The sequence below is a fragment of the Rosa chinensis genome, chromosome 6 (assembly GCF_002994745.2).
Source record: "Rosa chinensis cultivar Old Blush chromosome 6, RchiOBHm-V2, whole genome shotgun sequence".
Classification (NCBI taxonomy): domain Eukaryota; kingdom Viridiplantae; phylum Streptophyta; class Magnoliopsida; order Rosales; family Rosaceae; genus Rosa; species Rosa chinensis.
Genome location: NC_037093.1, coordinates 2,115,347 through 2,140,611, shown reverse-complemented (window position 1 = coordinate 2,140,611; position 25,265 = coordinate 2,115,347). Strand labels below are relative to the sequence as shown.

The following is a 25,265-nucleotide window of genomic DNA, read 5'->3' as shown; positions in this document are numbered from 1 at the left end:
GCGCAAACCATAAGGAATAGTTGTTTCAGACTAGTTTGATGGTGAGAAAGTTTGATGTGGTGATGGTGGTGGTGTTGGTGGGGTCAAGGTAGCCATGGGAGGGGAAGAAACAAGAAAGAGATAAGGAAAGAGGTTTTCATTTAGACAGAGCGCCCTCTGATACCATAAAGCATATTTGAGTAAAGTGTTTTTCACACTTTCTCATTGATGTATTTCAATCTTATATACAAGATTACTGATCAGTTTCGATCTTGGAGATCAGCTATTACAATAAATACAATAAAGGATTGCTGATCAGTTTAGATCCGAGAGATTTGCAATTAAACCTTAACATCCTAAGATCAAGCAATGTACAATCAATATAATCAAACATCCTAAGATCAAGCAATGTACAATCAATACAGTAAAAGAAATCAAGGTGAATCATATTCATTGCTTATCACATAAACTGATCAAATTCCAAGCCAGGTGGAAAATTTGATTTCCAGGATTGGAAGACGTCGGAAAATGTAAAATGTATTAGAAATTTGTTTGGCCCTCATTTTCTTGGAGGGATAGTACTTAACTAACCATATATGGTCAGCAATTCCTAACCAACCCTATCATGTCTTTCCAACCGTTCAACATGTGTCTATTTTTTTTCCTTCTCTTTTCTAAACATCTGATTGTGTTCCTTTCTTCCCTGTCGCCACTTCCAATTCTTCAATTTCTTAGACTATCTCCAATGGAGTAGTCAAATCCACTTGGAGGTTTTTAATGGTAATAAAAGACATATGAAATCACTCCAACCCATAAGCCAAAGATGATGTGGAAATGACCTCTTCACTTGGGTTGTCAAATTTGACAGCACCAAACTCATCTGTCTTTTATTATTTTATTATTTCTCTCTCCTTCTCCCTCTTTCCTTCTCTTCTCTTTCTCTGTCTCTCTCTTCCTACCCACACTGAAACTTTCAGATTCCTACCCAGATCTCTTCTCTCTCTTTCCCATCTCTTCTCTTACAGCTCCTTCTTCTTCATCTATGACCTCACCGCTGCACCTTTTCTCCACCGTCATCTCCCCAATCGACTCCAGCCCTCACCACCGTCCAATGGGCATGTTTCACCGCCGGCCAAGACCCACTGATCACCGCTCATAAATTCACCGATCACAGCCGGCCAAGACCCAAAAGCACTGATCTTTCTGGGCATCTGATGTTTCTCGTCAAAAAAAAAAACAAAAAACAAAACCCAGAAGAAGAGGATAAATAAGGAATAAGAAGGAGAAGTGGTGAAGGAGATGAAGAACCAGAAAGAGAAGAAGTCGAGAAGAAGTCGGAGAGAAGAAAGAGATTAAAAAGTCAATTATATGTAGATAAAATAATTTTTAAAAGAAATAAAATATTAATATTATTTGACACATCTATTGGAGAAGAAGTTGAACAAAAATAACATTCCCAAGCACTACGTCAATAATGGCATCAACAACATGTTTCAGACAACTGCAAAAATTTTAACTGTCGTCTGATACTTTGGGACAACAGCAAGAATTATTCTGTCGTCCCAATTTTTGAATCAGACAACAGTTGTTACATTGCTGTTGTGCAATTATAAATCAGACCATGATTATTTTTTTTATGTTGTCTGAATCAATCAATTCAGACAACAGTTATTACATTGATGTTGTAAAAGGCTAATTAACACAATGGCTGAGAAAAGATGTTGTCTGATTGTTTTAATCACACAATAGTTATTACTTCTCTGTTGTGCAATTATTATTCAGACAATGGTGGCATTTTGATGTTGTCTGAGTAACTTAATTCAGACAATAGTTTTTCTGTGTCAGTTGTGTGATTATTATTCAGATAATGTTAGTATTTGATGTTGTCTAACTATATCTTCAGACAATAGTTTTTGTGTGTCTGTCACTCTGTTGTGCGATTATTATTCATATAATGTTAGTATTTGATATTGTCTAACTATATATTCAGACAACAACTTTTCTATGTCCGTTGTGCAACTCTTCTTCAAACAATGGCTGTGTGTTTCTGTTGTCTAAGTTTGATGACTTGATAAATGCTGCTGCCCTAATTGACTTCCCGCACTCGGCCAAAATTCAATTTTTAGATTCTCTCCATTTCGACTACTGCTACTCTAGTTGAATTAATGAGTTGCCCAATTTAAAGGGAAAAACCCTCACAGCCTTCCTAATTTTTTTCTCCCTCTCTCACTCTTCCTCAGCTCGAGCCTCACTTCACATCCCCCCTCCATCGCTGCAACTCCAACGCCAGCCTCTGGTCGTTGGGGTTCATCACCACCACCACCACCAAATCATACCGCAGGGGTTGAAGAACAAACCCCAGCCCACCGTCGCCGAACAACAGCTTTTCACCCAGCACACGCTGAGAAAGCAGCGACACCATGGCCTGTGTTCCTCGATTTCGATCCCATCAACTATCTCAGACAGTGGTGCTTTTTCTCATTAGCTTCTTCATTATAGTTGTTTACTGCTGTCACAGTGGGCTCTCTCTCTCTCTTTGATTCTCACTTTTGGTTTACGAAACCATTTATGATGCACTAAACACCTTCCACATCTCTCTCACTTTCTCAAGGTTTGCACACCCTTCTCTCTATCTCTATCTCTGTTTTCATGTGCATTGGTGAAAATTCAGATACCCAATTCGGATTTGATTTGATTGTGTGAGTTGTGCCAAAAATCTGGGTGTAATACCCCGAAAAATCTAAATTAAATTCCGTGGATTTTTAGAATTGATTTCGCGGTATTAGGAGAGAGTACGAAGCTTGGAGAAGATGTGGAAGTAGTTCGAACGATTTTATTTTCGAAATCGTACGTATTTAGGGGCGTCTCAAAAATCGACTTTTTATACGTACAGAATTTGGGAAAACTTCCTTCACGAAAGTTGTAGAGCTCGTCGATACGATCGCGTGCATATGTGGAATACAATTTTCGGAGTTCGTACGATTAAGTTATGAATTTTAGAAATTCGGAATTTCTTTTTTATTTAAGGATCTTTTCTTTTTCCTTCTTTCTTCTGCTTTTTCCTTTTGACCCTTTTTCTTGTTTTTTCTCTCTTGTTTGTTTGTGTCGTGGGAAGTGGCCGGTCAATAAATCAAAGGCCACTAGGCCAACAATGGATTTACTTTTCCTAAAGCTAATATTCTCTCGGTCTCTGCTCACTTTGCAATCTCTCTTCCTCTCTCTTTCTCATTCCTTTCTGCAATCTCTCTCTGCATGCACTCCGACCAGTGGAGAACTTGATCTCCAGCCAACAATTGCACTACAGCCCACCATCAAACAAACTAGAACCAATTTTTCCAATCAAAAACCCAAACCGTAAAGCCAAGTAATTTCAGTTCATCTGTTCAGCTGTCCTTCGGATCTCTTCCAACTCAGCTTCGTCAGCGCTCTTCTTTTCTCTCACCGGAGATGGCCGCTGTCGTCGGAGGAGTCCATGAACCTCAAGGTTCCGAGAACAGACTCGAAGCTGACAACCTTGCTCGCTTCGCCGTCCAAGACCGTGACACCAATAAGACGGGGCATGCTCCAGGAGTGGTGACAGTTAGCTGTCTCTGTGCCGGTTTAAACGTGCATCTTCAAGCTCCAGTTATGCCTACATCTTCAGGGATTGAACTGGACCTATTATATCAATTCTATCCTGGTCCAAATCAAGTTCTAGTTCGAAATTTCAAGGATTCAGAGGAGGTATCGTGCATTTTGGTGAATGAAGTGCAGAAGGACATCAAGTACTTGAATGGAGGCCGAATGGTAGGAGGACACTTTCTGTGGCATTTAGTCCTGGGCTCTGCACTCGGGCCGCTCCTTTTCCGTCAGTGTTGCTTCGGTGACGGTCATCCTTCACCATGGGAGGTTGATCAAGGGATGGGGACACCTTTTCGACGCGGACCAGCTTGCTTATAAAAAAAAAAAAAAAAGAAGTGGTCACTAACTGACAACCACTTTTCCTCCGCAAACATTGTTAGAACTTTTATCTTTGGGAGACAAACACATGGGCCTTTGAATCATGTCGTCCACTAGTGGGTAGTGGCTTTGTAAAGGGAGCATCATGGAATCCAGATGGTGGGGTGATACAAGCACTGCTAGTGAAGCTGTTCTAGTTTATGCATCTGATCAAACACATTCAGCCTTGCAGAAAGCCTGTCAGATAGCGAGAATCCATCCTGAGAATTGCAGGATGCTGAGTACCGACTCAACTATTAATTATGCTCTTCCACCCAGTGTTCTTATTGAAACGTCAAAATCCATGAAGCCAAATGGTGGATAGAAGGTTATCAAAGCTGTGCAGGTAACGATTTCAAATATTTTCGATGGTGTTATGTTTATGTAAAGTTAGTAAGGACCAATTTGGTTACCATTGCGGAAATGATTTAAGAAGAGTTAAGTAGTGACTAACATTTATAGAATTGATGTTTTAGGTTGAATAATTGGTTTTGACGAATTTGACAATTATAGAAGGGTGGAAATTGATGTTGTGAGGAAATTATTAGTGAGTGGTGTTGGTTTTAAATAATGATTTTTGAAGATCGAACCGTCCAATGGAGTTGTAGTTTTGATATGTTGATCGTATGACTATCCCAGTGACCATGTGTGGTCATGGGTGAAGATCCGACCGTTGGATCTTCGTATAATTGCTAAATAGTGATTCGGAGTGCGATTCTTGAGAATCCGACCGTCGGATTTTCATGAAACTTTGTGGAGATGTTTATAAGGAAGATTCAGGAAGATCTGACCGTTGGATCTTCGTATTGATTTTCGGAGGGTGATCCTAAAGGCGATCCGTGAGGATCTGACCGTTGGATCATCATATAATTTCGATCCGACCGTTGGATCGTCTTTATTTTCGAATCCGACCGTTGGATCATCTTTATTTTAGAATCCGACCGTTGGATCGTCGTTTAAGGTTATTTCGTGTTTCGTTTACTAAGCAAAGACCATACTTGATTAGGTACTTGACGGTTTGAGTTTACGAGCGTTCGGAATATTGATATATTCGACTTTTTAGAAGACGCAGCTGGATTAGAGGTGAGTAAACCTCACATGGTTCATATTACGAACCGAATAAATTTAATTAAACCGAATAAATTTACGAACCGAGTAAACCTCACGAGCTTTGCAAAAAGCTTACCGGGTTTTGTGTTGTTGCAATCCCGGTACACTATTCAAATTGTGTAGCGGGTAATCTCACAGGTCAGGAGAATCAGGGCAGTGATCGTGCGGTTTAGAGTACTAGTATTAGATTTACAGCATTTGTTTTGTGAGGAGAATTATACTCATTTGAGCTTTATAATTTGATTTGGTGAGAGTGTGCTGTAATAAGTAACTTGAGGATTTGGTTTATGTAATATCAAGAGGTGTAACTAGTGGTTGTTTCTGAGAGAAAAATTCAGAACGTTATTTGTATTGTTATTAGTCATGTTCCGGATTTGAATCCTTATTTCAAAATTCGGGGTGTGACACTGGGGTCAACATTTTTGTTGGGTTTTGGTGAAAATTTGACTACCCAGTGAAAAAGCTTGGGACTTTGATTCGATCTTGGTATGAATTGAGGGAATTGTGGTTGATATGTGTACCCAAATGGAATGACAGTGAGGAAGTAATGAGTGTTGTGCGAATTAGGTTGAATGAAGAGAATTGGATTGTGGTTGAGTAGCTTTGTTTGGTCAATGCTTGAGTTTTTGTAAATTTTTGATTGGTTGGTGAGTGGTATATGATCCAATTGTGTTTTGCAAGGGGCTGTGAGGTAGATCTGGAGAAGGGTAATCGATTTTTCAGTGAATCTTGAAGAGTAGAAAGCTGGCAACCACAGCGGGTAAGAGGTCTGCTGCCAGCAATGGCTGTATTATTTCATTCTTATCAAGAGTTCTTCTTATCCATTTGGTTTAATTTTGTGTTCAGAAAATGCACATGGATTGAAATTCTTCTACTTGGGAAAAATGAATGCAGCTTGGTCATTAATCCCATATTGAAGGAAGCTGAGGAAACCATGAATTTTCACTCTAAGAAAGAGGAGGTTTGATCTGTAATCAATCTGCAAGTGATATTATTGAACTGATTTGTGTAAAGCTAATTGGAATTAGTTATGGGTTCAATATTTTAAATCGATAGTACACTCATATAGTTCTTCTAGTATATGATGCTACCGACAAAAAAAAAAAAAAACAGAGACAAAAATATGAAGTTTTGCTTCTGGCTTCATCCGATGTCTGGTCATCATCAATCCTTACTGTGATGAGTGTATGAAATGTATAGTAGTTACAAGTTAAAGTGATTACTTTTAGTATTATGCATGAAGAAATTACTTCTTTAATTGAAACTAATATGCATGAATTTGCAGGTCTTACTAGCTTGGTTATCTGGGCTTCACTTTGAAATGCAGTGGTACTTCACGACTTTATGATTGCAACTACTGGGAAGTATTGGCAGTGCTGCTCAAAACTAGTGTATGCTCCTCTATGTAGAGCATGAGGAGACCAAGCTACAACATGAGGGTTCTAAAGATACTAATGCTGCTATGCTTAGATGATTTTTGTACTTTAATTTTGGCCTTTATGTTTAGGCATATATAGGCAGGGTTAATTAGTATGTGTTAATGTGGGATGAACATACTATTGATGGAATAATTTTTTTTTGGAATCAATGGATGTGTTTTAATTTGGATGTGTTATGATTCTCTCTCAGACAATTCAATTCCAACTAAAACCTATTGTCTAACAATTGAACGTTAAGAAGTGGAATGCAAAAAACTGTTGTATGAACCACCTACTTACAATATCTTTCAAATGTATTTAATTGCCTAATTAGAAAACACACAACAACAAAGTAACATCTTCTGTTGTATTAAATATAAACAGACAATGGTTTTCTCAATTTTCTGTTGTCTGACTTATTTTCACAAGTTGTTTTCTGTTAGGCTACTGTCGACTTACTTTGTTGTTGACAACAGACTTGGCATCTAATTCTGTTGTTTTTTCTGGTGTTCAGACAATAGACTTGTACATGCCTGCTCTCGTTTGAAAGCAAATCAAACGACAGTTTTCTGCTATTGTCTGATTCTCCTACCAGACGGCATAGACTTTCACAACAGCAGACAAGGTCACCAGATGACAGTCCAAAACTGTCGTCTGAAGCTACTATTGGCGTAGTGAAGTCATCCTTCAAATTCAATTTTGACATTTACACTTCATTTGAATACTCCATTGGAGATGCTCTTAGAAGCCATGCCTCTTTTCCGTCGATCCTTCAATATATGTGGACCTCCCTGATGACTCACTACTGGTGAAGGCGGAGAGCTCCTCCTCGTCGCCAAAGAAGGCAGATACCTATCTTTCTACACCCTCACCGATGAAGGCAGCTTCAGTGTTGCTTGAGAGATACGAAGGCCTAGAGCATTTTTTGGTTTGCTTTGCTTTAATTGATCCGTTCTTCAATTGATAGTTTAATTGGATTAGGCCTGGGCACGGTCCCAGCCCGGTAGGTAATTTGCGAGGCCCGGGACTGGGCCCAAATTGTTCGGGTGGGCTCAAATTTCTTTTTCAAGTTTTAGGGACAGGGAAGGCTCGGACCGAAAAAAAAAAGGGTCGGTCCTCGGGTTTTTTGGGCCCATCACCATTTTTGGGATATTTTGACAAATCTGAGAAGATCAGTGCTATATATGCAAATCCCTGCATTCTGCAAACTTGACTACTAAATGAAGAAGAAGGATATGAGAAATAAGCCTAGTAAGAAGATAAGAAATAAACCAAGCAACGGAGCTTAGCCATCTAAAAAAGTGAAAATCAATCCCTCATTCCAGACCCATTGTCCCAAAACATCAATCAAAGACTATCCTGTCCCAAACACAAACAATTTTAATATCCAACCCAAAATCCTATCCTCCTTGACACCTCTTCCTCTCTGTAAACTGCACCTCTGACTCAAACTGGAGCTTCGGGTTCCATTGTTTGCCAAATTGATGAACTAGGAATTAGGATTGGGGTTTCAAAATGGGTTTTGAAGAACTGATGAAGGCTTGCTTTAGGAATAGAGGTTGGGAATCCCAAATATGAAATCTGGAAATATGGAATCTCAACTGATGAACCCGGTTCTTGTTCGAAGAGAGTGAGAGAGAATAGAGAAATCGTTGTTGGGTTTCAAGTTAGTAAAGAAGGGGATTGAGGGCAGAAATGGTGAAGGGGATTCAAATAATGAAATATGGAAATCGGTTCTAGGGTTCTTCCTCTTCGAAGAACACAGAGAAAGGAAGAATCGGGTGGGTAGAAAATAGAAAAGGAGAAAAGGTCGATCATGTGTTAATTAACTTAACCTCCTTCAACCTCTGGTGTGGCCGACTTCAACCTCCTTCCCATCTACAACTTCTGTAATTGGACAATCAAACTTCTCAAAATGATGGAGCTTCAGTTTCCATTTTGGATTATGAGTTTTCAGCTTGGGTTTAGGATGAAGGGGTTTAGAATTGGGAATTTAGAAGGCTGGGTTCTTCTTTCTCTTTGAATTGGGAAATTCGGAATTAAGGAATTGGGTTCTTATTCTAAGAACAGAGGCTGGAGACTAAGAGAAAAGGCTCAGGGAAAAAAAATTGAAAAAACTGAAAGGGATCGGGGAAATGGGGAATAAATGAATCATGGAAATAGACAAATAGTCATAGATCGGGCTTTTCGGGCTTTAAAATATGTAAATTACAGGGTCCGGGACCGGCCCATAAATTTCTAAACGGTCCGGATCTAGTATTTTTGTGCAATTTTTATTTCAAAGCCCAGCCCGGACCCAACAGTCCGGATCGGTCCGATCTGGGTTTTCGGGCTAAAATGCCCAGGCCTAAATTGGATTGTGGAACTGCATCGTAGAAGTGGAACTGATAGGGAGAAGAAGAGTACCTTTATCAGATGCTTAAGTTAAAAAAAAAATAATAATAAAATAAATAAATAAATAAAACCTTAAAAAAAGTGCACGTGTTGCACCACTAGCTACTGAAGGTACTTTTGTTCGAGGCACATCAACCAAACAGCGAACCTCGGTGGAACTGATGGGATAAAACAATAAAGCTGGATTGGTGAAGGGTCTCCCAAAATGACATGCCCATGATTTGCGTGTGGAAGCTCACAGTCCTCCAAGATCAAAGCAACAAAACAGGGACTTTCAACCTGCATTAATAAAAAATAGGATTAATTTCAGTTAACCCCCCTGAAGTTTGGGAGTGTCATCATTTCACACCCCCCCCCCCAACTCTCAATTTCACTTTTTTACCCCCTAAGCTTTCCAATTTTTGTCTTCCGGCCCATGCCCAATCTCTGATGCTCCGTCTAAATTGGACGTTAAATTCGACCATTGAGGGCTAAAATGGTCATTTCAAGCTGGTATTTCGGCTCGGCTACTATACACACTACGTATATCCCACTAAACCATTATGCAAAATGATTTAAGTTGTGCAAGAGGCGAGACTCGAAGCTCTCACCTCTAGGTGGAGAGTCAGACCTCAAACCACTAGGCCACAAGCTCTCCTTGTCATACTATATACAAAAGTTAAATTTATTGTCTTCTATACAATACAAGTTAAAAAGAAGTCAATGACTTTCTCCATTAGTAATGTTAACCGGAGAAACTACTTCTACTGTTTTCCCATCTTCTTCGTTTCTCTCTCACTTCTACTTCATCTTTCCTTCAATCATTCTCCTCCTAATCATTCTGCATGACTCATTTTCTTCATTTTTTTCCTACATATGAGGCTTATAAAGCTCACGATCTATAGATCGAAGGCTTAACCCTCTATATATCCAGATCTGCAATTTAAACTTCGCCGGATCTTTGTGCTCCACTTCCGGCAGTCGGAATTCTCCGTCTCGTCGTCCCCGACGTCCCTATGGTACTGGTTTGGCCGATTGTTGATCGTGGAAAAAGAATCGAAGCCCGAAAGCTTAGGATTTTCCGGCGAAGCTTCTGTAGTTTCCGGTGATCGTCGGGGTTGTATGAGGTACCGAATTTGATCCTCTCGTCGTGCTCTACTTTCCTGTGTAATTAGTTTTTGGAATTGATTGATTTTTGTTGATTTTCGTTTCTGGGTTATTCTGGCCATTTTGGAATTCTCCCCGAGTTCAGATCGATTTTGATTCCACCTTCCAGAGTTCCAGGCTCCAGCCACCGAGCCACCTTGCTCCTTGAACTCTTGAAGGCTTCAAATCTTCAATCCCTGAATCTCAGATTCTCAGGTAAACACGGTATACCCAATACCCATGCTGAATTGATGTCTTGCTGATGATGTTTGAATCGTGATTTCGTGATGTTTGGTGTTTAGGGTGAGGTCGTAATTGAGAATTGGGAATGGCTGAATGGGTTGATGAATGATGACTTGATGTTGATAATTGGGAATGGGTAATGGGTTGATATCGATAATTGGGAATGGGTTGATGTTGAATACTTGAATTGTTGATAATTGGGAATGGGTTGAATCGGTTGCTGAATGGTGTTTGGTGTTTGGTGTCCAGATTCCCACATAATTGGGATTTAGTTAGAAGAATAATTTGACATAGATAACAACGATTTATGATTTTGCAGATCAAGGACAAGCTGGTGGAGTTGGCCGAGGAGGTATGTAGAACAGTAGAAGAGAGAGAGGGAGTTGCAGAAGAGAAGAGAGAGAGAGGGAGTTTTTTTTTTTGGTTTTTGTCTTGAAATGACTATTTTAGCCCTCAATGGTTGGGTTTAACATCCAATTTGGACGGAGCATCAGAGATTGGGCACGGAAGACAAAAATTGGAAAGCTTAGGGGTAAAAAAGTGAAATTGATCGAGAGTCTCGGGGGCGGGGGGGAATTGATGATGACACCCTCAAACCGAAATTAATCCTAAAAAATAATTAGGGTTAATGCTCATACACCCCAAATCCGGGAAAATACTTCTCATACACCCCAGTGTATTATTTTTGTTCCCTCTTACACAACCTTTTCTCATATTCTTTCCTACCTACCCATCTTTTCAAAATCCCTACCATTAGTACCCTTTATTCCTCTAGCAAGTTTCTTTGCTATCTTTATTTGTTAGAGTCTGCATATGCATATGTCTCTTTCATATAATTTTACTATCTATTATTGCTTATATAAAGGTTTTTAGAAACGTGGTGGGCCAATCAGAGTTTTATTTGAATATATATATGAAGTTGACAGTCATCCTCTAAATTCAAAGGTAAATAGTGCGTACTACTATTCATAATTTTGATTGTAGACAGACTTGAGTTAATTGCAATCTGCAAAAACACTAGCAAAGAATTGCATAAAGAGAGAGAAAAATTGAGAAAACTAAAATCCTATCGAGATAGTCTCGACAGAGAATCTCCCAATTATTGGGATATTATTTATAGACTTCAGACTAGAATCTATAGAATCGAAGAAGAGATAGATAATCTCCTATATGTTCTGGAAGAGGAACAAAAACCTCTTGATTATTTGAGCATTGGTTAGATCCGCACATCACTGGTATCAGAGCTTGTAAAATAGCTCAAGGAGAACCCCTCCTTAATGGGGACTATGTCCGAATTGTTATTAGAGAAAATAAATTCTCTACTGAAATCTTCTGATGAGAAATATCAAAAGCTATTACTAGAAGTATCTACATGTCAGTCGACTCTAGAAAAACTAGCTGCTATAATCCACCAATTGGAAAGATTGGAAAACAAACTGGATTATATCAAGGAACTTCCAAAAACGGAAGAAGAAAAACCGACGAGTGTCAGTAGAAAAATCAATGAACAGCAAAAAACGCTGGAAAAGATACTGAAGGACAAGAAAGTGTCTACAGTAAAAAAGAAGACTAATGGGTTCAAACCATTAGAGAAACCAGACTCAAATCGTGTTCCAAACATGATTTTTCTGGAACCATCTACTAGTCAGACTAGTATCCGGTATGAAAATCCGGAAAAAAGAGAAATGAAGATGTTAAGCATCTTTGAAAAAAAGAAAGGAGTACAACTCCTAAATGCTGAAGAGTTCGAATTCAGTGAAATCGAACAAGAGGCAAAAAACGCCTCCATTCCAAAATTAGATTTTAAACAAATCTACAGAAAAGGAAAGTTTGACTTGATGGATAGCCATCATTTTAAACTACTGGAGATTACAACCCCAGCAACAGCAGGTGGAGAGACCGATCTTCTACTGATCACTCCAGCAGAAGTTGCCAGAGCACAAGCAAAGAAGTACCAATTTATGCATATTGGAGCAGTCCAAGTAGGCATAAATCTGCTTGCTCGTGAAGGTATAAACTGTTCAGTCTTATGTGTTCTACAGGACAACAGGTTAACAGACTTCCAAGCTAGTCTGTTTGGGACACTTGAAGCATCCTTGTGCGATCAAATAGCATATTTTAACTGCTTCCCCAACTTCACCACCAGCCTGAAAGATGCAGCTCACTGTCTCCGACTGAGAGTCAAGACAGATGGGATATCCATGAAAGAAGATATGCAAGAACTTGCTATAGTATACAGAATATACTATAAATTAATGAGTACTACAGTAGCCCCTAAGACAAGGATAACAAATATCCAGGTCTTACTACTGGATTCCTCACCAATCAGAAGAACCATTCCCAGCAGATCCATAAAGTTACTTGGAATGAAGTGACTTTTCCTCTTGAATGGAAATTATCCGGTCCAAAAAAGCAACCGGAAAGAGCAAAAGCAAAGATCTACGAGAGTAGAAGAACTGGAGAAATCAGCCTCAACTTTGACAATCACAAAAAAGTGATGTCTGTCCTGAGAACTTCAGGATAAACAGCAGTCTTCTAAGAAGAAGCTACAGCACTAGAGAAGCTAGTGTCAGTGGTACAAAACCTACTATTGAAGAGCCAATATCCGAAGAAGATCTGGAAGCTGATCTAAGCAGACCAGTCCATATGCTCAGAGCTGAGAAGCTCTATGATCTTTATGAAGAAGCTGAGAATTGTGAAAGTCCTGAACGATTAGAAAAACTAATCGAAGAGATGAAAGAATTCAAATTCAGAAAGACGAGAAAAGTCTTTCCTTATCAAGATATTGAAATGGAAGATGGAGAAAGCTCCAGAACTTTCATAAAAAAAGAAACAAGGGAAACAAAACTCCCAGTCCAGAAAGCCCCCACGGGTAAAAAAGGGGAAAGAAATTCCCAAAGATTTGTCCCAGAGGACAATCTGCCTAGAGTTCCTATCACGAACTATGGCATCTGGTTAAATCTAGACAAGAGTCTAGACAAAAGAAAAACCATTGACCAATGGGTAGATAGCCTGATGATGGCCTCTGCACTTACCCTTGGCAAGTTTGAAGCACCAGATTTGCAGGTGTACTATGAAACTACTCTTACTAGAGTGGCAAAAAAGTACTACCTATCCTTCAAAGAAACCGCCAGAGGAAGAGACTGGCTTGAAGAGATCAAAAATTCAAAGTCTCCGTATGATTTTGCAGTACTCCTGTACGATCAATTCTGTGGAGATCTCTCAAATCTGAGTGAGAAAGCCAAAGAAACAGCAAAGTCGAATATCTATGCGCTAAAGATCTGCGACATGAGATACTTCGAAGAATACCTGAATGAATTTCAGGAATATTATTGTACAATTGGTGAACTAGAGAATACTGATCTAGTTAATCTGTTGCACAGAAAGCTCCCTGAACCATGGAGAACAGCTGTGAGAGAAAGCATAGCTGAGAAACCAATTGAAAGATTTTCAGTTAGAGGAATTGCCGACAGAATCAGGCAATTACTGAAGGAACAATGTAAAGCCAATCTTAGAGCTAAGATGGCCAAGAAGCAACTCAAAGGAGTTGAGAATTTCTGCTATGGAATACTGGATATGCCCACAAACTGGGGATGTCATGAATCCAAGTTCCACAGAAAAAAGAAAAAAAAATATTACTCCAAAAAATTCAAAAAGAGTAATCAGAAGAAGGATTGGAAATTCAAGAGAAGTTCCAATTACAAGAAACAGCAGGATGAAGATCCTAAAAAGAAATTCTTCAAGAAAAAGAAGAATACTCATCAGCATAAACAACAACCGAGCAAGAAAGCTTGCAGATGTTGGTTGTGTAAATCTGAAGGGCACTATGCCAATGAATGCCCGGAAAAGGGTAAAAGATCTACTAAACCTCTGTTTGAAGAATATGAGCAAATAGTAGAATCAGCAAACATGAAAGGCTATGAGATAGTCTATTCAGATGATGAAGAAGACGACAGGTCAATTTACTCTGCCTGGTCTGAAGAATAAAGTTCATCAGAAGAAGAGTCAGATTCTGAAGTAGAGTACTTCGAGTCTAGACAGATGAACGTGTTGAGAATCAATAACTGGGAAGAAAGCAAGACAGAAACTTTCATGTCTTCTTATCAGGTGAACCCTGGTACATTCGTTTGTGACTACTGCTTATGTCACGAAAAGAATGGTCTCCCTATGTTTTGTGAAGAGTCTAAGAAGACTTATCACAAGGAATGCTTCATAGCTGAAGCAAGAAGAAAAACCAAGAAAGGTGTTGTCAGCCAGTTGGTTGAGCAAGAATATGAAGAGTACTTCGCTGAGAAAAAAGCGAAAGAAGTTGAAACTCTGTTCCAGGAAACCATGGAACCCTCTTCCTCGAAAAAGGAAGAAATCATCGATGAAGAAAAGGTCGATGAAGATATTGAACTGGTTGAAATACCAGAAAATGTTGAACTGGTGAAAACACCAGAAACTGTTCATCTCTTAGAACGACAGGAGGATACTGCAACATGGGATCTACTTGGCCAACCATCCGGCAAGTATGACTATAAAGTCAATATGACCCTCCGTCAGGGTTCAGTAATCCAGATGTCAAAGAGATAATTCCTACAGGTTGGGATGATGATTTTGACAAATCAAAATCACCCACTAAGGAAAATGTTCCAGAAGAATGTAAACCATTCATTCCTACGGAACAAGCTCAAGAAAATGAGCTTCATCAATCGAAGGTCATCTCTACCAGTAGATACAACAACTACATAGAGATTGGACTAAAATTCCCAGATCACAGGAAGTATCATCTACATGCCTTTGTAGATAATGGATCGGGATTTACTGTTGCAAAGAGATTTGCAATTCCAGATGAACTCTGGAAAGAAGATAAAAAGAAGTCAGCTACTGGAGTTACATTTGATGGAAGCCATCTCACCATGAAGAAAGTAGCAACAAATGTTCATATCACCGTTGGTGGAGGAACATTTATCATCCAGAATGTTTGGCAATCTGAAGGCAAAGGATCTGATTTCTTGTTGGGAAATGATTTTATTCTCCAACAAAGATTCATTCAGGATGAAGAAGCGATAGGCTTCAAGAAAGGAGAACGGGTGTTCTGGGCAGACCGACTCACACAAGCAAAAAGTGTGGTAGGTCTAGGTTTTACTACTCAGTATCAGAGATCGCAACAGAATAGTGGTGATCTTACCCCCTACAAACCCAAATTTCAACCCATACTCCAAATCAAGCAACAAGAAGAATTATTGCCTGTTGAAGGATCTTCTGACGAAGAAGAAGAAGAAACTAGTGAAGATGAAGAAGCTAGTTTCATCCATGAGCACAACCTCAAGCACTATCAGAACAAGCTTGAGTCTCAGCAAATTCCCACTCTTGAAAAAATCAAGAAACTACTCGAGCAGAATGTGGATACAAATCCTCAGAAGTTTTGGGAAAAAGACCCAGTGGTCTGTGAATTGAGATTGCATGACATGAACGCTATCTGCCATGTCAAAGCCATTCCTCAGTACAAAGAGGAAGATCAGAAAGAATTCAGAAGTGATATTGAAGATCTCCTGAAGAAGAGATTAATTCAACCCTCCACTAGCCCTCATCATGCTCCAGCATTCTACGTGAGAAATCATGCAGAGAATCTACGAGGAAAAGCTAGAATGGTTATTGACTATAGAGATGTCAATAAGAAGACTGTCAAAGACGGTTATCAGATTGCTCAAGTCAGGGTGCTGATCAACCAGCTCAGAGGAGCTAAAGTCTTTTCGAAATTCGATGTAAAGTCGGGTTTCTGGCAAGTCAAGATGCATCCTGAGAGCGTTCCTCTCACTGCATTTGGAACGCCTCAAGGTCATTACGAGTGGCTGGTAATGCCTTTTGGTCTGAAGCAAGCTCCCTCAATCTTCCAAAGAAAGATGGACAATATCTTCAAGCATGTAGCAGAGTTCTGCGTCGTCTACATAGATGACATCCTGGTCTTCTCCAAAAACAAAGAAGAACTCATGAAACACCTCCATGAGGTAGTAAAGCTGATAGTTCAGCATGGAATTATCCTAGGTGAGAAGAAAATCTTCTTTATCCTTGATGAAGTTGATTTCCTAGGGATAAACATCAAGAATGGAGTCATAAAGCTCCAACCACATATCCTTGAAAAGATCTGGAAGTTCCTAGACAGAATTCCTGATGCTAAGAGTCTAGAGAGATTCCTTGGTGTCATAAATTACGGGAGAGATTTCATCCCCAAAATCTCAGGGTTAACAGCAATGTTATCTCCTAAGACAAGTTCCAAAAGAAAATGGAGCTTCACAGAAGATGATGAAAAGATCGTGAAACAGATAAAAAATCTCTGTAAAAACCTCCCTCCTCTTCAACAACCAGAAGAGAATGATGAAATTATCCTCCAGACAGATGCGAGTGATAATTACTGGTCCGGTATGGTTCTGGCGAGAGCGCCTTGAACTAACATTGAAAAGATCTGCAAATTTTGTAGTGGCAAGTTCAGCCCTGCAGAATTGACTTATCCCACAGGGGAAAAAGAAATTTTAGCTGTCAAGAAAACATTTTAAATTCTCCAGCATATCTTGGAAAAACCTTTACTGTCCGCACCGATTGTGCCAGAGTAAAGAATTTTAAAAATTTTAAACTTGACAAAGCTGCTGATAGAGGAAGATTAGCAAACTGGCAATTGTTTCTTAACCAATATGATTATATTGTTGAATTAATTGCAGGAAACAAGAACTATCTTCCAGACGCATTGACCAGAGAATTGGCAATGTTCAGCCAAAGAGAAGACGACGAAAGTCGTAATCCCAGAAGCAGAAGGACTGGGAAAGAACAGGAACCTGAAGAGGATCCAAAAGAAACCAAGGAGAAAATCCTTAAAAGGTTTCTACTAAGCTCAAAAGGCTTGGCTTCAACTGATCAATCTCAGGGTAAAGGATTGGCTAGCCCGTCTCAAACGGCAGACGGTAAAGGCACATCAAGACCGTTGACGGCTGCTGCTTTGCCAAAAAGCAGACCAACTCCTAGTGGAGTTATAAATGTTTTTAATTATGAATTAAGAACTTTTGATACTCCTGTGTTCAGAACTGGCAGGAGACTAGCTTATCACCAGAAGGCAATGCTAGATAATCTCTTATTTGCCTTTCAAGAAAGAAGTAGTGGTCTGATGTTTCCAGCCCTCTTTGCATTAGCTGAAGAGCTTTACGCAAATGGTAGGCTACAAGGTGAAGAGCTTCCTACGCAGCAGAGTGCTGTCAGAAAAGAAAAATTTTCCTTCCTTGAAAGTCCAGAGAGTGCTAAGGTCCCTATCATGGCACTAAATGAATCAGACTGGCATGAATTCCATAGTCTGATCGGAAGGCATAATCCAGAGAACCTAGTTCCTCCAACTCTCTTTATTGTCGCAGGACCATATGTTGGAAGATACCTGGTAAATGTTCAGAGTGAACATCCCCAAGAACACAAGCTTTGGCTTGTTGAAAATGGTTTTGTCCATAATCTGTGGACTAAAACTAATGATGATCTGAAAGGTTTGCCGCCAGTCATTGTCAACACAGTCAAGAATATCAGGAAAAATGACTGTATGCTTCGTCTGAAGTTCAGATCCACTCCCCCAGAATGGATCCAGAAGGCAAACGGTGAGGTTGAATATATTCCTCCATATCATTATGTGAGAATTATTCAAAGAAGATATCTTCAACCAGCCTGTGTAGCATACAACGGCCAACCAAATTCCAGTATCCCGTGGATGAAAGCCATGGCTCTTGACTACATCAAAAAGATCATCTCTGAAGATGTCAACAATACCTTCCTGGCAGCAGGAGAAAAGACAATCATCACTGCTTACGATCATCCTGACGTAGTCAGCAGTGACTTATTCCTATCTCTAACCAGAAAAGAGATAGACTCAACAATGGCGTGCATGCGCTGGGTGGAAAAGCTTGAAAATGACAACCACCACAAGATGTATGTCGATACAGACGTCGAGGACAATGCTACAACAACTCGCCTGGCCCAGACAGACAACAACTCCTTTGTCTTTGGCCACCAGTCTGAAACAGATGAAAATATGTAGCTTCACGGGTGAAAGAAGAAAGCATCAAGACAAAAGGCAACTGTTTTCTTTTTCAAAAGATACTTTTGCTTTTTCAAAAAGAAAAAGTGAAAAACATTTCACCCTAACCACTTTTGCTTTTCCCTGACCGACCTCCACTAGCAGGAGCACTCAGAAAAGCAGGAGTCACGGAGTTGTTCTGTACATTTTTGTATTTTGAATTCTAGTTTGAGTTCCGCTCCCTATATAAGGAGCTTTAGCTTCTCTTAGAAGGCATTCGAAACTTTCGATATCAATTCTAGATTCGAAACTTGAGACGAAAAATATTCTCTCAAACAAAGAAAGCCATAGTAGCAGTGTACTTCCTTTCCTGTCTAGGTGTGAAGTAGTGTGCTTTCAGTGCAAGTAAGTAACTATTCTCATTCTTATGGATAGCTAAACAGCTTTTGCTGTTTACCTGAGAATGAGGCTCTTAATGTTTTAACTATATGTATATTTGAATAAATTCAGATGGTTGTTCACCCACTTCTTTAAACCAATATTGTATTTATTAGTTTCATTTGTTTTTATCAAAGTTCATATCTATCATGATAATTGTCATTCATAGTCTACTATGCATGTTTACTATTTAAAATGCATGCATCCCATGGAAATTCAAGGTTCTAAAACTTTACTGTTCATCTGAGAGAGTCAGTTTTAAAAACAGAAAAAATTAGGACAAGCAGCATGATTCCGCCCTGTGAGTAGCCGATTAGACAGGATGTCGTTAGGCGAAATGTGGTATGTTGAAGGCTAGTCTTGTTTTTGTTTTGACGTTTTAATTATTGATTTCTTTTGTTGAATAGCACTGTAGAAGAGTCCAAAGGTCAACATAGGATACAAAAGGCATTTGTTTGTTTAAACCATCCCTGTTAGTCTTTTTCTATCAACAACAGTGTAATACTAAAATGTTGGGCAGTTGGGAAAAATACCAAGGCTTTTCGGATATACGGGAAAAGACCCAAATAATTATGTTGGTCTCATGAAAGAACAAATACCACTTTCCTGTCAATAATAACATTAGGTACCCCATTGTTACCTTTGGAGCACTAAGAGATTTTCGCAAATTTGAAAAGCAGCCATCGCACACGATTGTTAGTGGAGCATATGTTCTCATCTCCTCTCCAGCCTTGTTCTTGTAAATCACCCCTTTGACAATGCCCTTTTCCTCTAATATTAGTGTTGTCACCGATCCTTGTTCCATTTTCACATTGCAATGGAATTCCATGGGACATGAGTAAAAGATTCAAACTTGAAACAGAATCCACCTCAGTAATCACATAAAGAATCCGTAGAATACAAATATTGTAATATACTGGAAGGGAAATGTGCATTACTTTGAAAGAGTGCATGGTAGCTTTTTCACGCATTCTTTGAATGAAACGCCCATTGTGGAAACTCCTCCCGACCACGTACATCTGAACGGTAACTTTCCAAGGGATAAGAGAGTGTTATATCCTTCCCATCTTTGTAAAGAGCATAACCAAACACTTTCTGGGCATCAATCGACTCATTTGCACTATCTGTGGTCATGAATAATTGCTCAATGTTCATCAAAATTTAGATGCCATTTTAGTAATAATCATTTTACTTCAGCAGAAGTATGAATTTAAAGTAGACAACTTTAAAAGGCACACAATTCCAGATTAGGTGATTGCTTACATTCAAGACCCAACTCAATCAATTTGAGATATCCCCCAGGCTGCAACAGCTCCCCAACAATTCTGTCTGGCTCACTCGAGTCTCTTTCAATTACATGTACACGTCGTCCTTCCTGTAACAAGAAGCAAACAGATGCTTAACTCAGAAGCCCAAATTAGAGGGCACTAGAGCAAGACTTCCTAAACCTGAATGTAATAAAATTAAGGTGATGCCTATGACTACTCTCCTCTTGAAGTTTTCTTATATGTAACATTCTTTGCTGGTTCTATCTTGCTACTGATTGTAAAGAATGGAACTTTAAGTAAATAGAACAGAATTGCATCAAATACTAAGAAAGAAATCATAATCTGACCTTGGCAAGAGTGTATGCAAGAGCTGCACCAGCAACTCTGGCGCCGACAATGACGACATCGGTACTTTTCTCCTCCTCCATTTCGGGCAGAGACTTAGCGTTTCCGAACCCATCACTCTTTACTAACTCTAAAACCTTGAATTGTTTCTTTCCCCCCAAAGTAGAGCTGATGATCATGAAGAAAATAGAGCCCAGCAAAAAAACCAACACCCCAGCCAAAACATATTCGTACGAAACCATCTTCAACAACTTTGGTGATCCAAGAATGGGAATCTAGTTTTGTACGTCTATGTGACTCTGTGATTTAGTTCTTGTGGTTATGGACAGTAATGGAAGTTGAGTAGGGTTTATATAAGATACAGGTGTGTAGGGTTCTTCTTGTATTTGGCGCCATTTATGTTACAGACGAAAATATGATCACATTAAAATGACCCAACTTCCACGATGCGTTCACAGTCTCGTTCACTCCCAAGTCCAAGCATGCCAGTAGCAAACTTATAATACGATTAATTTGACCACGTATTTGCATTTTTGTATAATTGTTTAACAAGAAGGTGACGAAAATATATAAATAAAATGAAGTTGCTTGCTTGGAGTGGAAGCCACACGTACGAACCAAAGATTTCTTTGACCAGATTTGGTCTCAATTGGAGAGCTGAACTAGGTCTTTCGCTCTTTCTAGCTAACTTCTCACTGGTGACAGTGCCACTCCTTGACGAAATTTCCCATGTGTTTTATGATTTCATCGCTCATCAAAAGTTGCAAGACTTGGCAAATTATTATAATTTTTTTTCTTAAATAAATATTAAGTTAATGTCACAAACTAGCCAATGTGATGGCAAAAAACAACATCACATAATTTTATAAATAAATTTGACGAGTGAAGCATTATTACTAAATTCATCAGTAGGTCACCCAATTTGTACACCCACCTACCGCTTTTGTATCTACCTATAGAGGAATGTTGTCTTCTACTTATGTGAAATAAGAGATTATGAAATCGGATTATCAAGTCCGACCAATTCAATGAGATTTATTCAACTACATATGACTTATTCGTTAAGAAAAGTGAAATTAGAGACCAACGAAAACAAAGATGGTGAATATTGAATAAACGAACTTTGGGAACGATCCGCTTCATGAAATTAGGGTTAAAATGAGTTTATAACATAATGAATGAAATATTGCATCTCATTAAACAATACCTAAGTGCAATTTATTTTTTTCAAACGATTTATTTTTCAAATAATCTCTTCCGATCGAGTTCTCTATTATACATATATAAAAATATATTATTAAAAAAGAATGTTGGGTAATAATTTCCTCATGAAACGTTCAAAACATTATTCAAGCTATCAATTAAAAAACGTTCTTAAACCCCCAGAGTTTCCTTTGATTAAAAAATAAAAAGGTAAACTAATTCCACCATAGTTCTTCTGACTCTTCTCTCTTCGGTCATGGGCAAATCTCCATAGCAAGTCCTTGATTGGCAAATCGTCCCCATTGTGATGTGACCCTATATTTATTTGTCTCTTCCATTTTAGACTCGTACACACCCCATTGGCAGGCGCCTTCATATTTTATTTTAAAGAAGAAACCACATCTCTGCTTCTAAGTTCCAAGTTCCCACAGCTCTCTCTATATAAACACATTCAAGTTCCCTAACTCTCCATCACCATAAGTTCTTCACTTCCCAAACAAATCCCACGAACCAGATTCCCATTCTTCATTCCTAATCAGTTTTATTAAAGATGGTTTCTTACGAGTATATTCTGGGTGGGTTCTTAGCTTCATTGCTGGGCTCTGTTTTTTTCATGATCATCAGTACTACTCTTGGTGGAAACAAAAAGGTCAGGCCTTTAAGTGGAGCAAAGAGCAATGGGTTTGGAAACGGTGCGTTTCAGCCGGAAATGGAGGAGGAGAAAAGTACCGACGTCGTCATTGTCGGTGCCGGAGTTGCTGGTGCAGCTCTTGCTTACACTCTTGCCAAGGTCAGATTCTTTCATCTCTTTTAGCATTTGATAAGAAATCTGTTAACTAAGAAAGCAAGATATTTTGTTTCATTGTTTGATTAGTGGAAGACTTGGTCAGTGTTGTTGTGCTGCTTTTGTGTTTGCTTTTTTAACCCACGTCAGTGCTCAAAACTTCAAGCCGGCTTAATTTGACTCCTAGTACTTTTGCATTAATCAACATATTTTTGGCACAGATGAGGGCAGGATATGATATTGATCAAAGTTAATTTCTATTAGCTATTTCGATTTGTTTCTGTTGGGTAATAATTTGATTAGTACGGTCCAACATTCACTTGAACTTTCATCTGAAGTTTCATACTTGACAATCAGTAGAAAGACAGAAATAGAGTATTTTAGTTCTTGCTAACATTGCTACCATATTGTACATAATATTTGAGAAGGCTTAAGGGGAAAGTATGTGAATTACTTAAGCATTGGCTAAAAGTGGACACATTTAGATTTCAGATTTTGCTGTAGTGGCCGAGCTTTTGGTTCCATATTTAATTAATTTGGGGTTTGAGTTAAGCATATGTTTGTTTCATGTTACAGGAAGGACGTCGTGTCCATGTCATTGAAAGAGACTTGACGGAGCCAGACAGAATTGTTGGTGAGCTATTGCAGCCTGGGGGTTATCTCAAGTTGATTGAGTTGGGTCTTGAGGGTGAGCAATCTCCTAGCCAATACAGACATCTTTTGTTGTTCTTGTATTATTTTGCCATGGTTTCTGTGCTTATTGAATGTTTCGTACTAGGTTGGCAGACAATGGATTAAAAGTTTTTAATCATTAATATCTACTTGTGGCTGCAGAATGTGCAAATGAGTCCATTGATGCTCAGAAGGTCTTTGGATATGCTCTTTACAAAGATGGAAAGGATACAAAACTGACTTATCCCTTGGAAAAATACAGTTCAGATGTGGCTGGGAGAAGTTTCCACAATGGGCGTTTTATCCAAAGAATGCGTGAAAAAGCTGTAACTCTTTCAAAGTAATCTTCATATCCCTTTAAGTCTATTACAAAATTTTTCTTCTACGGATTCTTATATGTGATATATTACTTTGGTGGAATCTGTTTCAAGTTTCAATCTGTTACTCATGTTCTTTTCCCTGGAACTTCATTGCAGTGTGAAATTAGAACAAGGATCAGTGACAACACTGATTGAGGAAAAAGGTATTGTCAAAGGGGTGATTTACAAAAACAAGGCTGGAGAGGAGATGAGAACATATGCTCCACTAACAATCGTGTGTGATGGCTGCTTTTCAAATCTGCGCAAATCACTCAGTACACCAAAGGTAATAATGAAGTGCCACACTTGATAAAATCAACAATTTGAACTTGATTTTATTACAGGAGTTTTATTCTTTCGTGAGACCAATAGTGTTATTTATTGCTCCAGGTTGAAAGTCCCTCTTGTTTTGTTGGTTTGATCTTGGAAGACTGTGACCTTCCACACGCAAATCATGGACATGTCATTTTGGGAGACCCTTCACCCATCCTGTTTTATCCTATCAGTAGCACCGAGATTCGCTGTTTGGTCGATGTACCTGGAACAAAAGTACCTTCAGTAGCTAGTGGTGAAATGGCTAGCTATTTGAAAACTGTGGTGGCTCCTCAGGTATCTTTCATTCCTTTGAATAATTTTTTTGACTCGATTAGTTTACACTTGATATACATACTGATATGATTGAATTGAACTAACCTGAGAACTACTTTGTTTTTCAGGTTCCCCCACAGCTGTACAATGCTTTTATGGTTGCAGTAGAGAAAGGAAACATTAGATCCATGCAAAACAAAAGCATGGCTGCTAATCCTGTTCCCACTCCTGGTGCAATTTTGTTAGGGGATTCATTCAACATGAGGCATCCTTTAACAGGAGGAGGAATGACCGTGGCTCTTTCAGACATTGTTCTTCTCCGCGATCTTCTTAGACCCCTGCGTGATCTCAATGATGCACCGGCCTTGTGCAATTACCTTGAATCATTCTACACACTTCGGAAGGTAAAGCCAGCAATTTGATAACTCTTAACTAAAACCTTCTTTATTTATGCCGATTTATGTCCTAGAGACTTATTCTTTTGAGGTTCTTGTTTTGCTGACATTGTGCTTTGTATTCATTGCAGCCTGTGTCATCTACCATAAACACTTTGGCAGGTGCTTTGTACAAGGTTTTTTGTGCATCACGTGATCCAGCAAGACAGGAAATGCGTGAAGCATGTTTCGGCTATTTGAGCCTTGGAGGTATCTGTTCATATGGACCAGTATCTCTTCTCTCTGGTCTTAACCCACGTCCACTGCACTTGTTTCTCCATTTCTTTGCTGTTGCTATTTATGGCGTAGGGCGCTTGATGTTTCCATTCCCTTCACCTAAACGCATGTGGCTTGGGGCTAGATTGATCTTGGTATGTTAACAAGATTCTTCCACAACTGTCGTATGAAAACTTTTGTCAATTACAAATCTGCATCTGCACATGAGTTCTTATACAAATCTTTCTGGTTTTATATTTTCAGAGTGCATCAGGCATCATATTCCCGATTATAAAGGGTGAAGGAGTTAGACAGATGTTCTTTCCTGCAACAGTGCCAGCATATTACAGATCTGCACCTGTTTACTGAAAAATGGAGACAAGCATATTTGGAGATGGACATAGTTAACCAGATTATTTTGTTTTTGTGTTATGATAACCCAATTTGTATCAAAGGAGCAGCAATTGTTCCACCCAAAAAGTACAGACGGGGGTCAGTGCTAAAAGTAGGACAGAACCAATTATGTTCTTAATTCTTTTCAGATTAGTTGTTCGGCCATGGAAACAAGTTAGAACAATGAACCTAAACTTGTACAAAGCTATAGCAGTGGTAAACAATCCACGTTGTTTTTCAGTCATTTGGTTGGTTCAAGTGCAAACAAGTAAACTAATTTGACATTTTA

The 25,265-nt window shown here is 39.0% G+C and overlaps 2 protein-coding genes and 1 long non-coding RNA gene across 5 annotated transcripts; 2 read left to right on the top strand and 1 right to left on the bottom strand.

The window, feature by feature from the left end:
- Positions 1-464: 464 nt before the first annotated feature.
- Positions 465-20,784, bottom strand: LOC112172390 (squalene monooxygenase SE1). Of its 3 annotated transcripts, none has more exons than XM_040508177.1 (4): positions 20,330-20,784; positions 19,978-20,089; positions 19,355-19,838; positions 465-1,190 (listed from the first exon to the last, which is right to left on the bottom strand). In XM_040508177.1, exons 1-3 carry the CDS (start codon positions 20,567-20,569, stop codon positions 19,678-19,680), a joined length of 513 nt encoding a protein of 170 aa, XP_040364111.1. In that variant the 5' UTR covers positions 20,570-20,784; the 3' UTR covers positions 465-1,190; positions 19,355-19,677. The 3 variants fall into 3 exon arrangements, with proteins under 3 accessions (XP_040364111.1, XP_040364110.1, XP_024165483.1); XM_040508176.1 differs by lacking the exon at positions 465-1,190 and adding an exon at positions 8,745-8,869; XM_024309715.2 differs by lacking the exon at positions 465-1,190 and adding an exon at positions 8,951-9,158.
- LOC112172391 lies at positions 5,377-6,682 on the top strand. Its single transcript, XR_002925279.2, has 3 exons — positions 5,377-5,827; positions 5,914-6,028; positions 6,353-6,682. It is a non-coding gene; the product is annotated as an uncharacterized LOC112172391 (long non-coding RNA).
- Positions 20,785-21,924: 1,140 nt separating the features above from the next.
- On the top strand, positions 21,925-25,265 carry LOC112173431 (squalene monooxygenase SE1). Its single transcript, XM_024311051.2, has 8 exons — positions 21,925-22,320; positions 22,891-23,002; positions 23,149-23,326; positions 23,463-23,631; positions 23,736-23,954; positions 24,062-24,337; positions 24,460-24,738; positions 24,848-25,265. Exons 1-8 carry the CDS (start codon positions 22,081-22,083, stop codon positions 24,950-24,952), a joined length of 1,578 nt encoding a protein of 525 aa, XP_024166819.1. The 5' UTR covers positions 21,925-22,080; the 3' UTR covers positions 24,953-25,265.

Excerpts from the sequence above, each read along its gene's own strand:
- LOC112173431 (XM_024311051.2), top strand. The coding sequence starts at position 22,081 with ATGGTTTCTTACGAGTATATTCTGGGTGGGTTCTTAGCTTCATTGCTG. Across the intron at positions 23,003-23,148 it reads GATTGAGTTGGGTCTTGAGG|AATGTGCAAATGAGTCCATT; the intron begins GTGAGCAATCTC and ends TTGTGGCTGCAG. Across the intron at positions 24,739-24,847 it reads TTGGGGCTAGATTGATCTTG|AGTGCATCAGGCATCATATT; the intron begins GTATGTTAACAA and ends TTATATTTTCAG.
- LOC112172390 (XM_040508177.1), bottom strand. The coding sequence starts at position 20,569 with ATGGTTTCGTACGAATATGTTTTGGCTGGGGTGTTGGTTTTTTTGCTG. Across the intron at positions 20,090-20,329 it reads TTGCATACACTCTTGCCAAG|GAAGGACGACGTGTACATGT; the intron begins GTCAGATTATGA and ends TTCTTGTTACAG. Across the intron at positions 19,839-19,977 it reads GATTGAGTTGGGTCTTGAAT|ATAGTGCAAATGAGTCGATT; the intron begins GTAAGCAATCAC and ends TCATGACCACAG.